Source organism: Vanellus vanellus (genome assembly GCF_965231255.1).
Source record: "Vanellus vanellus genome assembly, chromosome: 3".
NCBI lineage: Eukaryota > Metazoa > Chordata > Aves > Charadriiformes > Charadriidae > Vanellus > Vanellus vanellus.
In genome coordinates, this window is record NC_138907.1 from 94,572,268 (window position 1) to 94,585,131 (window position 12,864).

At 40.5% G+C, this 12,864-nt stretch overlaps 1 protein-coding gene across 1 annotated transcript in view; it reads right to left on the reverse strand.

The window, feature by feature from the left end:
- Positions 1–1,595: 1,595 nt before the first annotated feature.
- Positions 1,596–12,864, reverse strand: part of CD109 (CD109 molecule) — a gene marked incomplete at its 5' end in the record, with an annotated part of 79,930 nt that continues 68,661 nt past the window's right edge. Inside the window, 4 exons of the mRNA XM_082480744.1 lie at positions 1,596–2,034; positions 4,897–4,999; positions 5,418–5,574; positions 10,976–11,112. Of these exons, the coding sequence (XP_082336870.1) occupies positions 1,844–2,034; positions 4,897–4,999; positions 5,418–5,574; positions 10,976–11,112 (588 nt within the window). The 3' untranslated portion in view covers positions 1,596–1,843. The remainder of the gene's footprint in view (positions 2,035–4,896; positions 5,000–5,417; positions 5,575–10,975; positions 11,113–12,864) is intronic.

Consider the following 12,864-nt stretch of genomic DNA (forward strand, 5'->3'; position numbering starts at 1 on the left):
AAGGGGTTAGATCCAAAGTGCACCAAAAGCAGGCGAAAAGCGTGAACTGGCTACAAAGAACCAGGCCTAAGCTCTGCCAGAGAGACCGAACAGAACCCCAGATTTGTGAAAAACATTGTAAATTCTAAATACAGCTAAAGTAAAACAAACAACCCCACCTAAACTAGTTTTGCAGTTAGACACCTATACCTCAGTATTAGAAGGCACCCAGTTCAGGAAGTTCAGGCCTAATTTCCTTTGTGAACAGAAGTATAGATGAGCATAAAATACATAAATATACGTTTTAAGCAGTAGCAAAATTTGGATAAAAATTAGAAATTGCTCAAGGAAAGTGACTGCCATATTATTCCATGTGCACACGTGCACACTCCGTCTCAAAAAACTATGAAGGAAAGAGAATCAACAGCCTTAAAATTTCTACCTGTGTTGGCATGACAGCTATTAACTTCATTTTAGTAACTAGGAATGTTATCAGCTTGGCTTCCTTAGCAAAAAGAAATAAGCAACAGATATCACAGGCAGTATCCAAGAAGGATAAATCGGCTGCCAGACAGGGAAGACATTCATACACTCAGGCAGGAGGGAAGAGCTCCCAAGCTCACACGTTTCCACATTCTCCCCACGTGCAAAGAGCAGGTTTGGGTGTAAAAGTGCCTGCTGCTCTTCACCGTCCCCCCTCCTCCAGCCCACTTCAGCAAAGCCCTTCAGCATACAGGGATGTGCTTAAAGTTAAGCAAGCGTGTCAGTTGTTTTGCTGGACTGAATGCCTGTGCAGCCCACACCTCCTAAGAGCCTCTCCCGCCAACAACGGACGGGACTTGCACACACAGATGGCATTCGGGGCCAAGCAGTGGACAGGACACAAAGAGCAATTAACAGCTGTTTAGGGTTATGCCACTTAAACCGTTGACAAGATGACACTGGAAATGCAAGACATAAATGATACCCCAGAGTGACACTTCTAGACGACTCGCAAAAAACAGAAAAGGATCAAAGCAACCTTCATCCTGCTGGCCATAAATATGCCAATGGACACCAGCATTCTCACATGGAAAGAGAATTAGGTTTGTTTCTAAATAACCCTGGAAAAATGAAGTCTCAACCATAGACTCCATCTTTGATATATTTACAGCAAAAGCCTTTCAGAGTAAAATGCATGAGAACATCCCGAGGCCTTATTTTCAAACATGAATAGCTTATGAATTGGCAAAAAATCCACCTAGCTTCTCTGTAATGATAAAAAAAAGACTAACAATTTTCTGGAGCGCTCAGCAGTTTGTGAATGCAGCACTTCTTGGCTCTTGGATCTGCTCCGAAGCCAGCTCCTTTTATTTTTCATATTATTCCCCATGAGAGAATACAGCGAAATTCAATGTTAATGTTAAGTGTCATGTCTGCAGAACAGAACACAGCGAGCTCTGATACCGAGCTCCTAGCGCTCTGCTTACCAACACCCCAACGGTGAGGCAGACAGCACTTCAGAAAAGCACAGTAAACTAACACACATCCCTAAAATCAAGCACAATCGAAGGCTGGGGTAAAAAGGGAGCGGGAACACGGAGCTAGGTTTGTATTTTCTCAGACTGCTTTCTCAGTAACTCTGTGCTTCTTCAGAAAATAGCTTCAGTATGAAACCAGCACTTGGAAAGTTTTTCCAGCAGACACTTAAAGAACTTTGTTTTCTGGCACAGCCAGAAATTTACCATATGGGCCAGCCCAGCTCTCCCTGAACGCAGCAGGAGTTTGGTCACTGTAATCACTAAAGACGGGCTGGTATCTGAACATAAAATTTTCTTTGGATAATTTATGGAAACCTCAGATGTGAAACATAATCTGTTTCCTTTTACAGCACCCAACTGCACAGCAAGTTTACATGAAGGACAAACAGCACACAGAAGAGGGAGGCCAACGAAGAGTGCTGAAGCAAGGCTGGAGAACCATCCCGGTGGCAAAGACTGCAATCACTTTCACAGAAGTCACAGGGGGTTATACTTTGCATTACTTCTGAATTGTAGCTTCTCACCGCTCTTCTCCCTGTTCAGAAAGGTTAGTTAACATTAGTTAATGAACTTCCGAGAACTGACCAACAAATTAGCTTCGCAAAGAAAGCATTTTAAAATGATGCACTAAACTCTGATGCAGACTTCATCGTACACTGCAAAATACTTCTCCAGGCAGGTGTTTAGGCCTAGGCATTAATCTTTGTTCTTCTCCCAAAACATCAAAATGTTCTCGATATATTCAGGTGAATGCTTGGTGAAAGGCACGCTTTCATAGACGCAACCTCAACTGTTAGACCCAATCTGTTCACAAACCTGGGCCAAACATTTTAAAAGGAATTTTGCACCTACCTACACAGCAACTCCCAAGACAAAGGAATTTGGATGCTTTACCTGGCAGGTTACTGGCTAGGACACTTAAGAGCTAGGTCTTTCATAACTGACACTTTCTCTCTCACTATTACGTTTGGGAGCTTCGGCTTTCCGAATCTGGGACTGCCCACCTCACCTAGCTCCTGCTCCTGTATTTGGCCCCCCTGTTCCCTGAAGCGTTGCTACAGAGCCAAGCAGACTAGAAGCCTGGAAAATCGTATTCATTTCAAAAACATCAATGCACGGTAGTTGCTCACAGAACAAGCTTTTGCGAAGTTTCGTTGCCACAGTGGGGTTTTTGGTTTGAGGGTTTTCATTCCAACTAGGGACACTGCGATTTCTTTTTTTATTAGTATTATTTTTTTAACTGAGACGATATTCAGTTTCCTTTCAAGTCTCGAGATATTAAAAAAGTTAAAATAAAAGACGTATCTTTATGGGCCAAAATGCCCAACAGTGACACCCAGCTAGCTCCGAACAGTCAGGTAAGAGAAGCAGCAGTCATTTGACTGCGCAGAGTAGCTGTATGTACTAACCCCGGCAGATCTCCTCGCTGGCACTGCTGTATTGGCATCCAAGCCAGCTTATATACCTATGCCAGTTGTAATATCTATCACACAGAAATACCTTTTTTGATAAATGCCAGAGCATAAGAACTCCTTAGACATCTCCTAGCTCTGAATATAACAGGAATCTGACTGTCTCCATCACATAAATTATACACCTGCAGCCTGGGTACCAACTATGAGAGTGATAGAAAGTAATAGATTAAAATAAAAGCCCGTTCCTGTATTAGATAGGAAGGATTTCTCACAGGAGAACTCAGAATCATGACATATGTATATATGGTGCCCTATAATATCTCTATGCTGCATAGTAATAGGAATGGTCTCTTGTAAAATCATATTTGAAGCAATCTTTTTCTTAAAGTCAAAGCTTTCTATTGCAGCACTGATTATGTCATACAACTTTTAGTCCTTAAGGATATTAATTCATATCTTTAAATTAATATTGATCTATTAATTGAGAATTTATGGATACTAAATGTATTTAAATAGAATAAAAATATTTACACGTGCATTTATATGTGACTTTTTATACACATATTCATTAGCCTATTGAACAGCATTATTATAGAAGACTAGGTCCTGAGCTCTTCTCCTAGGAACTGAAGCATGTGGAAATTCATTTTCATAGAATCATAGAATACTTTGGGTTGGAAGTGACCTTTAAAGGTCATCTAGTCCAACTCCCCTGCAATGAGCAGAGACATCTTCAACTAGAACAGGTTGCTCAGAGCCCCGTCCAACCTGACCTTGAATGTTTCCAGGCATGACGCATCTACCACCTCTCTGGGCAACCTGTGCCAGTGTTTCACCACCCTCATTGTAAAAATTTCTTCCTTCTATCTAGTCTGAATCTACCCTCTTTTAGTTTAAAACCATTATCCCTTGTCCTATCGCAACAGGTCCCGCTAAAAAGTTTGTCCCCGTCTTTCCTGTAGGTGCAATAAGGTGTCCCCAGAATCTTCTCTTCTCCGGGCTGAACAACCCCAACCCTTTCAGCCTGTCCTCATAGAAGAATAGATTCTAAGTGTCATGTGTTTGTCTCAAATAAAAACTGCTCTAATGTGTTAAGCCACTAGGCCTTAAAAGATGCTCTAGGATAGTGGACAGTGTAGTTACATCCACTGATTTCCTATTTTAGTTTAAAATTCTGGGATTGAACAAGCATTTCAGCCTACATAGACTAAATGTGATCTTCATTTAGCTGAAGTAGTACACATCATAGCATATTTGGTTGTCTTTTACCTTGTGCTAAAACAAACCAACATGAAGAAAATTGCCTATACATTTTATTCCTTATCTCAAATCAAGCCCAAATCTTTAATAATGTTTCAGCTGGCTGATGTAATGAAAAACTCTCTAATATCTTCTTCAGCAGCTTGTAATCTTTCTTTGCTTTTCATTTTGCCCAAGAGCTTTGTACATTGCTGCCTTTCTCTAAAACACGCTCTACACACAAAAAAACCCCACCACCCCAAACCAACCCAAACTAAAACGTTGAAACTGTTTTTCCCATGTACATCTTTTTTACATAACTATAGAAATCAAAATACTGGCATTTTCTCCAGTGAGGGACTCTTAACTTAAACAAGAAACAGATGAAAAAGCTACTTGAAAGATAAGTGAACCACAGCGAAGATCCTGCTTCATTTTGGCAGTTTTGGGAACACATTGAGCCAGACTGAAGCCAATTTATATCAGCTGACAATTAAGTTATGACAATTCACACCAGCTGAGGAACCAACCCATTAGGACAGTAAACATATATACGGGAAAACACTACTATTTGTTAGAAAATTTAGCATGCCAATGTCCAGAAAGGCTGCAATTCAATCAGAAAAGTAAATTTCAGTTCGATGCAGCTTTTTCTTCACTAAAATTTGTCTTATTTCCATGAAAAGAAACCTTCTTTTAAACTTTTGAATCACTAAGATCCATTTGGAATGACTGACACTTACTTGGTTCATAGTAATCCACTACAGTCACTGAAGCATCTTGGATATTTGCCACTTTGAAGTCTCTCACAGCCGGAATATCCACACAAACCTGTGTTTCATTTAGCTAGAAAAACAGAAAAGAAATCCTGAGAACCCCGGTGATGGCGGTTTCATGGAAGAGGTAAGGACTTCTAGCTTAGCAGTAGTCCCCTTCATTTCTAAAGACTTGGAGTCAAGATACATATAGAGATGCTTATCTCATTTGCAGTTGTTTTGGCCAAATTACAGACTTCTTGAAATGTCTGCCGCCTTATGTATGATTTTTCAGAGGCCTAATCTAGAAACCTCTTACAAATACAGCTGAGTTGTACCTATCCAATCAGTCTCACTAAAAAACAGTGGTACTATTAGTTCAATGTGAATAGCAGATGTTGATTTCCCCAGAGTACAATCATAATGTCTTTCCACATTTAAACCAAACAATGGCAGAGTCAAGATTAACATCACTACAAACACATTTCTTTTTGTTATTTTCAACTTACAGAGTCTAAGTATAGGTTGACTTTTCCATTGTCCTTTTCCATCTTCTTGACTGTATTGTCTAAAGGAGTGAAATCTGGTGACACAGAGAAACCACTGAGCAAGCCAACCTCCATGAGGACCATACCGCTACTGGGAGCTGTGCCAGAACCCAAGTACCTTTTCAAAACACAGAGACAAATAAACTTTTAGTAGAAATACAGCAGTGCACTCTCCAAATAAACTGATCATTAAATCCCAACTGTGGAAACAATAATACTTAAGAAACAAATGGAACAACATGCCAACAACAAAATTTCTAACCATAAAGAGATAATAATTGATTTCTCTATTATTCTGCCTAATAATTTCAACCACATATGCAGAAGCAGGTTTAGCACTGAAAAAACTACAGTACATAAATCATATGAGAGACTACACTGACACCACTAGGAGCTTTCGGTTGGCATCTGTAAGTGCAGGTTTACATCACAAATATGCAGGAAATATTGCAATTAAACCCATGTTTCAAAAGAAGTAATTAAGAAACTGCTGTATGAACGTGTGAACTGAAATATACATATTTCCTTTTATGGATTTATTGTTTCCCTTTTATTCATTTTTGGAGGGTGAGATAAAAGCATATACCAAAAAAGTCTTCCAAACCTTTTCATCTTGCCTTCATACAGACTGATGGTTCCATTAACAAAGTCATCATCAGGCTACTTCTCAAAGTTCCACTTTTAAAAGGCATAGCCATGTTATTCATCCAGTTTTGGAAAAAGAAGATTTAATAAGTTGAGGTACTTCTTTTTTCATAAATAATGCTTATTATTACCCAAGACCCAGGGAACTACAGGCCAGTCAGTCTCACCTCTGTGCCTGGCAAGATCATGCAGCAGATCCTCCTGTAGACTCTGCTGAGGCACATAGAAAACAAGGAGGTGATTGGTGACAGCCAGCATGGCTTCACCAAGGGCAAGTCACGCCTGACAAATTTGGTGGCCTTCTACGAAGCGGTTACAGCGGCAGTGGACAAGGGAAGACCAAATGATGTCATCTACTTGGACTTGTGCAAAGCATTTGACACTGTCCCACATGATATCCTAGTCTCTAAATTGAAGAGACATGGATTCAACAAATGGAGCACTCGGTGGATAAAGAACTGGCTGGACAGTTGCACTCAAAGAGTTGCGGTCAATGGCTCGATGTTCAAGTGGAGAGCAGTGACGAGTGGCATTCCTCAGGGGTCGGTACTGGGACCTGTACTGTTCAACATCTTTGTCGGCGACATGGACAGTGGGGTCGAGTGCACCCTCAGCAAGTTTGCCAATGATACCAAGCTCTTTGGCGAGGTAGACACGCCGGAGGGGAGGGATGCCATCCAGAGGGACCTGGACAGACTGGAGAGGTGGGCCCAAGCCAACCTCATGCAGTTCAACAAAGCCAAATGCAAGGTCTTACATCTGGGTCAGGGCAATCCCAAGCACAAATACAGGCTCGGTGGGGAATGGCTGGAGAGCAGCCCTGAGGAGAAGGACCTGGGGTTGCTGATTGACGAGAAACTCAACATGAGCCAGCAATGTGTGATTGCAGCCCAGAAGGCCAATCGTATCCTGGGCTGCATCAGAAGTGTGGCCAGCAGGTCAAAGGAGGTGATTCTGCCCCTCTACTCTACTCTCATGAGACCCCACCTGGAGTATTGCATCCAGCTCTGGAGTCCCCAACATAAGAAGGACATGGACCTGCTGGAGCGTGTCCAGAGGAGAGCCATGAGGATGATCCGAGGGCTGAAGCACCTCTCCTATGAGGAGAAGTTGAAAGAGTTGGGGCTGTTCAGCCTGGAGAAGAGAAGGCTCCGGGGAGATCTTATTGTGGCCTTCCAGTACCTAAAGGGGGCCTACAGGAGAGCTGGGGAAGGACTTTTTACTAGGGCATGTAGTGATAGGACAAGGGGGAATGGCTTTAAATTGGATATTAGGAAAAATTTCTTCACTGAAAGGGTCAGCAAACATTTGAACAGGCTGCCCAGGGAAGTGGTTGAGTTGCCATCCCTGGAGGTACTTAAAAAATGTGTAGATGTAGTGCTGAGGAACGTGGTTTAGTGGTAACTTGGCAGTGTTATGTTAACAGTTGCACTTGAAGATCTTAAAGGTCTCTTCCAACCAAGAAGATTCTATGATTCTGAATAAAGCAGGTGGCAGAAGAGTTCCCCCCCGCCCCGGCATGGAGGGTAAATGATTATCGTTATACTAGAACAGAAGTGTCTCCAGTCCTCATTTTGAAGGCCTGACAGTAGTTGAAAGTAATTGAATAAAACTATTTCTTTGTAGAGCTGGATGGTTTAAAAAAAGGGAAGAGTTGCTTTCAAAGCAATGCTGTTAAGCCTGGCAGTATGGCTGATTGAACACAGATATGACTTTGAAAGAAACACAGCACAACTGCTGACTTCAGTTGGCTCATGAGATTAGAAACAAATGAAACCATCTGTTGGATGATGTGCTGTGCCAAAGTAGCTGCTATTGAAAACAAATAACTGAATTGGAACTGGATGTAATTATTTCTGCATAATTACCAATAAGAGGGGAGTGAAATACCCAAGCTGTCTAGCCAGCCTGGGGCACTACCAAAATACCAATGGGTAACCAAACCAGCTCGGTATTGTCAAGAAGTGAATAAGATACATCCCTAGAAGTTATGAGGAGCTGGCTCTCTTAACAAACAAGAAAGACAGCCTTGGGGGTGGCTCCTGGTATCGTCTCTTCAACTCCATGGTCTTTTAAAAAAGAAAAAAAAAAAATCACCATGCAAGAAGAATGACCAGAAAGAGAAAGAAAGTAGACTTGAAACTTATACCAGAAAAGAACTGAGAATGCTTTGAGTTAGATATAAAATTTCAGCTCTTCAGCAATATGACATCTGTGTCAGACCCTCTAATAGATGATGCAAAGAGGAGAGAACAACATCAAGCTAGCGTAGGCAGAAAGCATAAACAAGAGTGAGTACAACCATCAGCGATCAGTTTCCCATGCCTGGAAATGGTACACAAGCAACAAGACTGACCAGAGAAGAAACTGGCAGCTGCGAGTATATGCCTCCCAGACAGTGAGTTAGATCCTCTAACCAAAAATCAGTTCAATTTGAATGAGACATCATCTGCTCCGATGTCATAAATGATATCCAGTTGAGAAGACAATGGCCAACCACTATCAAGCTGGTTGAAGGAAGGTGGAACATTCTGCAGATGAAAGAAAAAAACTGCAAAGCTGCAGCCTCCGTTACCTGACCATGCATACCCAGAGGTAGCTAAACTGGTTGAGATTTCAGCAGTCTTTCTGTATTTGCCTACTTTGGTTTCCCTACCAGAAAGCCACATCGTGTTGCAAAGATTATAAGTACGCCAACCTTAAACTAATTCAGGAATTTAGTATAGATAACACATATATTATACACCATATATAGGGAAAAAAAAGAAGAGGATGACTAGCCTGTCAAGCCAAGCAACCGGAGACGAAGTCTCAGCCTAAAGAACAGAAACACAGACTTACTAGAACTTTTACCAGCTCACTTTCTGTGAAAAGAGTTGATGGCTCTTAATGCTCCAAATATTCTCCTGGAGCAGTTTTATAGTGTCACTAGTTTTTCCCTCATCCTTTGAACACTTTGCAATTAAAACATCATCAATCCAGTGCCTTCCCAGAGAGACCGAGCCCTTCCTGTCTGTATTCCTGAGCCAAAGGTCTTAGCTAGAAAATCAAAGTGATCAGCCAAGACTTATCCCAGACCCATCATGTCAACCCTTTACATGTCAGGAGTTTGTGCTAGACTTTAGAAAGCTGTTGACACTTCATAGAAAACTTTAAAAGAAAACAAGCCCATTCTATTTCAAGAGCTTCCATGTATTCTAGTGTCCCTGCCCACCATCTGTATCACTGAATTGGTTACCACAAACACATAAAACCAGGGCTCTGGCTTTCTGCCTGCTTTCTATTTCTCAAATTAAATCAATCCTCTCTGCACTGAAATCATATTCACTATAGCTGATTATTTATATGATGGTGTCACCTAGAGGCTCCATCTCCAGTCACAGCTCCCTTGTGGTAGGCAGAGCATAAAAGTAGTTCTAGGCATACAGTGTTTAAAGTTTAAATAAATAACAAAAAGGGGATGTGGAGGAAAGGAATGCAAGAGTAAACAAGGTGGATCAGGTGGTCCATTGTAAATCTTGCATTTACACAGGACCCATTATAATGTCACAGGAAGAAAACTGTTTCTAGAGGAAGTATTCACAAACAGATGAATTCCTGAAATACAAAGAATGTAGTCATCTCAACATCCTTGTAGATAATAAAAGATAAGAAGATTGAAAACATAAAGATAGATAGATAGATAGATACAATGTCCTATAGGGTTTTCTACGAAATATGCAGTGTTCTTTGACTACAGCAAGTGCATACTGAAGAAACTGCCAGAGGACAAACATCTTCATATATTCCTTTTAAATACACGTACAAACACTTTCATAGCCAGTAAAAATAAGGCCGCAAAATAGTCAAAGAAACAACTTGGTTTAATGACTAGCTGATGCACGAATATGCAATATAACTGTTCAATGTCACCTGCTCTCATCTGATGCAAATTCTGTCCAGGTAACATCTGGTGGCTGTTCTGTGGTCTCTGAGACGATACTTCAGTAGCCTCAGCTCGGTTCTTAGCAGGTGTTTACGGAACAAGAAACATCATCCCAACTGCACCACCCCCCTCCCTTATTTGGCAAAAAGAACAGAATTAGCCTGGCCAGAAAACTCATCACCTCTTTCACCTCTAGAATGATGCTTCCATTATATTATATTACCAAATTCATAACTATAAGAGATATTGGTAAATGAAAGAGCACAAAGGTACTTGCACAATAAGACAAAACCCCAGTTGAATTTATCATGATGTAAACATGGATTTTGACTCCTGCCAAAATTATTTTGAGAAAAGTTTATTAACAGAGATGAACAAAGGATGATTACTTCTACTTCATGGTGTTTTCAGCACTTCAGAACTTTACAAAAAAAAAACCCAAAACACGGAGTATCTACTTCTAGATCAGAAGCAAAGCATTCTGTTCATGAAAGGTAAAGGTAATGGGCAGTTGTCAGAGTCTGCTACGAGAAGTTAGAATGTGGAAGACATTGGTTCAATTTTCAAGTCTGTCCACAGTTCTCCATATAGCTAAGACGCACCTGCACCAAAGAGCCTTTGAGTTTTTTCTTGTATTTCACACAAACTCTTCCTTATACCTCTAACATTTAGGGTACCACCATCTTTACACATACCATCAAAAAAAAAATCACCTGGCCAGCAACAATTTTACACAAATGATTCATCACTATTTATTGACTTATGAATTACTTCTCAGTTTAACTACTGTCATTTTTATAAAGTAATTATTTTATTCTCTTTAGTTATCCATTTATATCCCATACATTAGTAAATCCATACAAACAAACGGATAATTTAGCTTATATTTAATAATTGAAAAGCTGTACAGACAAAGAGGTGTATGAGATGCTCCAATTGAATTACCTACCTTGTGCACACATTCAAGGTCAAATGGTTTTTATCGTCTTTGTCATCCTTTACATCAACATTCAAGTCAAAAGCTTCTTGTTTTCGGAAAGATCTGAGCCTCTGATCAGTGTGTTTTGTGTTGTAAATAACATTAAACTGTGGATTACAAGTAGAGACATTAGATGACATATGTAAAGCAAGTCTGTGTGGTTAAAACACTAAGTTCCGAACAGTATAATGCCAGAGGAGTGCTCACATGAGACAGGACACATAGCCTTGTATCTGACAGTTGCATACATGAGATTCATAGGAATATCATTTCTGAACACTCTGTAATGCAGCAGAACCAATGCAATTAGCAGGACACCATTGAAGCAAACACAAGGGAGCTTTAGGACCACCAGCAATTTTCACCCTAGTTGTTGTCTGCTGGTTTGTAATGTGCACAGTTACTTCCTGACAGCGTGAAATGGGATGAATAAAGGCAAACTTCAGAGACTGACACCCACTGGGTTAAAAGAGACAGGCTGCATATGAAAGCAGAGCAAGAGCAAATACATAACGTATGTACAGAATTTGTCTTCAGTCTTCATGTCACAGCATTCATACACTCAAAACAGATGCGGAATAGCATGTTACTCCGAGCTCAGGACAACACAGTTTTCTTGCAGTTAAGTAAGGAGTTTCATCATCTGATTCATCTGTGCAAAGACAAAGCTACGGTCTTCAGCCCGCCTCAAGGACAGAGCTCTCACCCTTTCCGCTCAACAACTCCCAAGCTCTGCTGAGTGAGCCACGTAAGGAAACACAACGAGATGTCCAGTGCAGGACTGTAACAATATAAAATAAACTCGTCTGTTAAGCAGAGTTTGAAGAGTTTCCAATTCTTCTAGTGTAGATGTCTATAAGTTGCTTGAAACAGTTGTAGAAGAGTGGTAAAATCAGAAGCCCTTGAAAGAGGTATGAATAATTAGGAGATGGCCTGATAGATTATCTCAATATCCTATAAGATTACTAATGCCAACAGCAAAAGCAGAAATGCTGGAGCTGGAATTAAGCAACTAATGAGAACTCTCACGTTATCAGCCATGACAGAAAATTATGCAGTGAAAAAACAGGTTGTACTGCCTACAGAACTTAACTTGATGAGGTAAAGAAACAGCTGAATCATTACCTGCAGTGTTTCTTTGAAACCACTTTAGTACCTGACTGGAGAGTGACAAATGTGACAGCAATTTTTAAAAGAGTACCAGGGGTCCCGAAAACTGGATATCAAGTAAACTCAGTATCTGTACCAGAAAACACAGTCGAAACTATAATAAAGGGTCAAATTAGTGGCCAAATAAGTGAATATGACATGTTGGAGAACAGGCTGTTGCTATAAACCCAGCAGCCACCTGAATCAAATGAAGAAACGTTGACAGCAGAGCTCTGCCTGGTATAAGCTACCTGGATGCTACATTGGCATATGGCTGGTTAGGAAGATTACCAGCAAAAGGTACCGGAACAAAGAAGGTGCCAAGGGATAAAGGGCTGTTAAAAGACAGCAATAGAGGCGGGAATGTATGTTCATACATGAAAAGAGTGGAGTCTAAAGGAATCTGTGCTGGGTGACCAGCATTAAATATATCCATACGTGATGTAGAAAACAGAATGAATCCTGATGTGATAAAGTTTGCTGATTATAGTAATTTATTTTAGGCAGCAAAGACTAGAATTACTGCAAAGAGTTGCAGAATGAAAGCATTTTTATGTACATAATAATGGGGCTTGAGCTGATTACTACCATATCTGTTCACCATTTAAGAAATGGTAAAATAGATGAAAATTCAGCCGTAAACAGGTAGGTTGGAAGAACGACAGGTCTACAGAATAATGACTTGCATGGGAAAGATGAATAGGAAACAC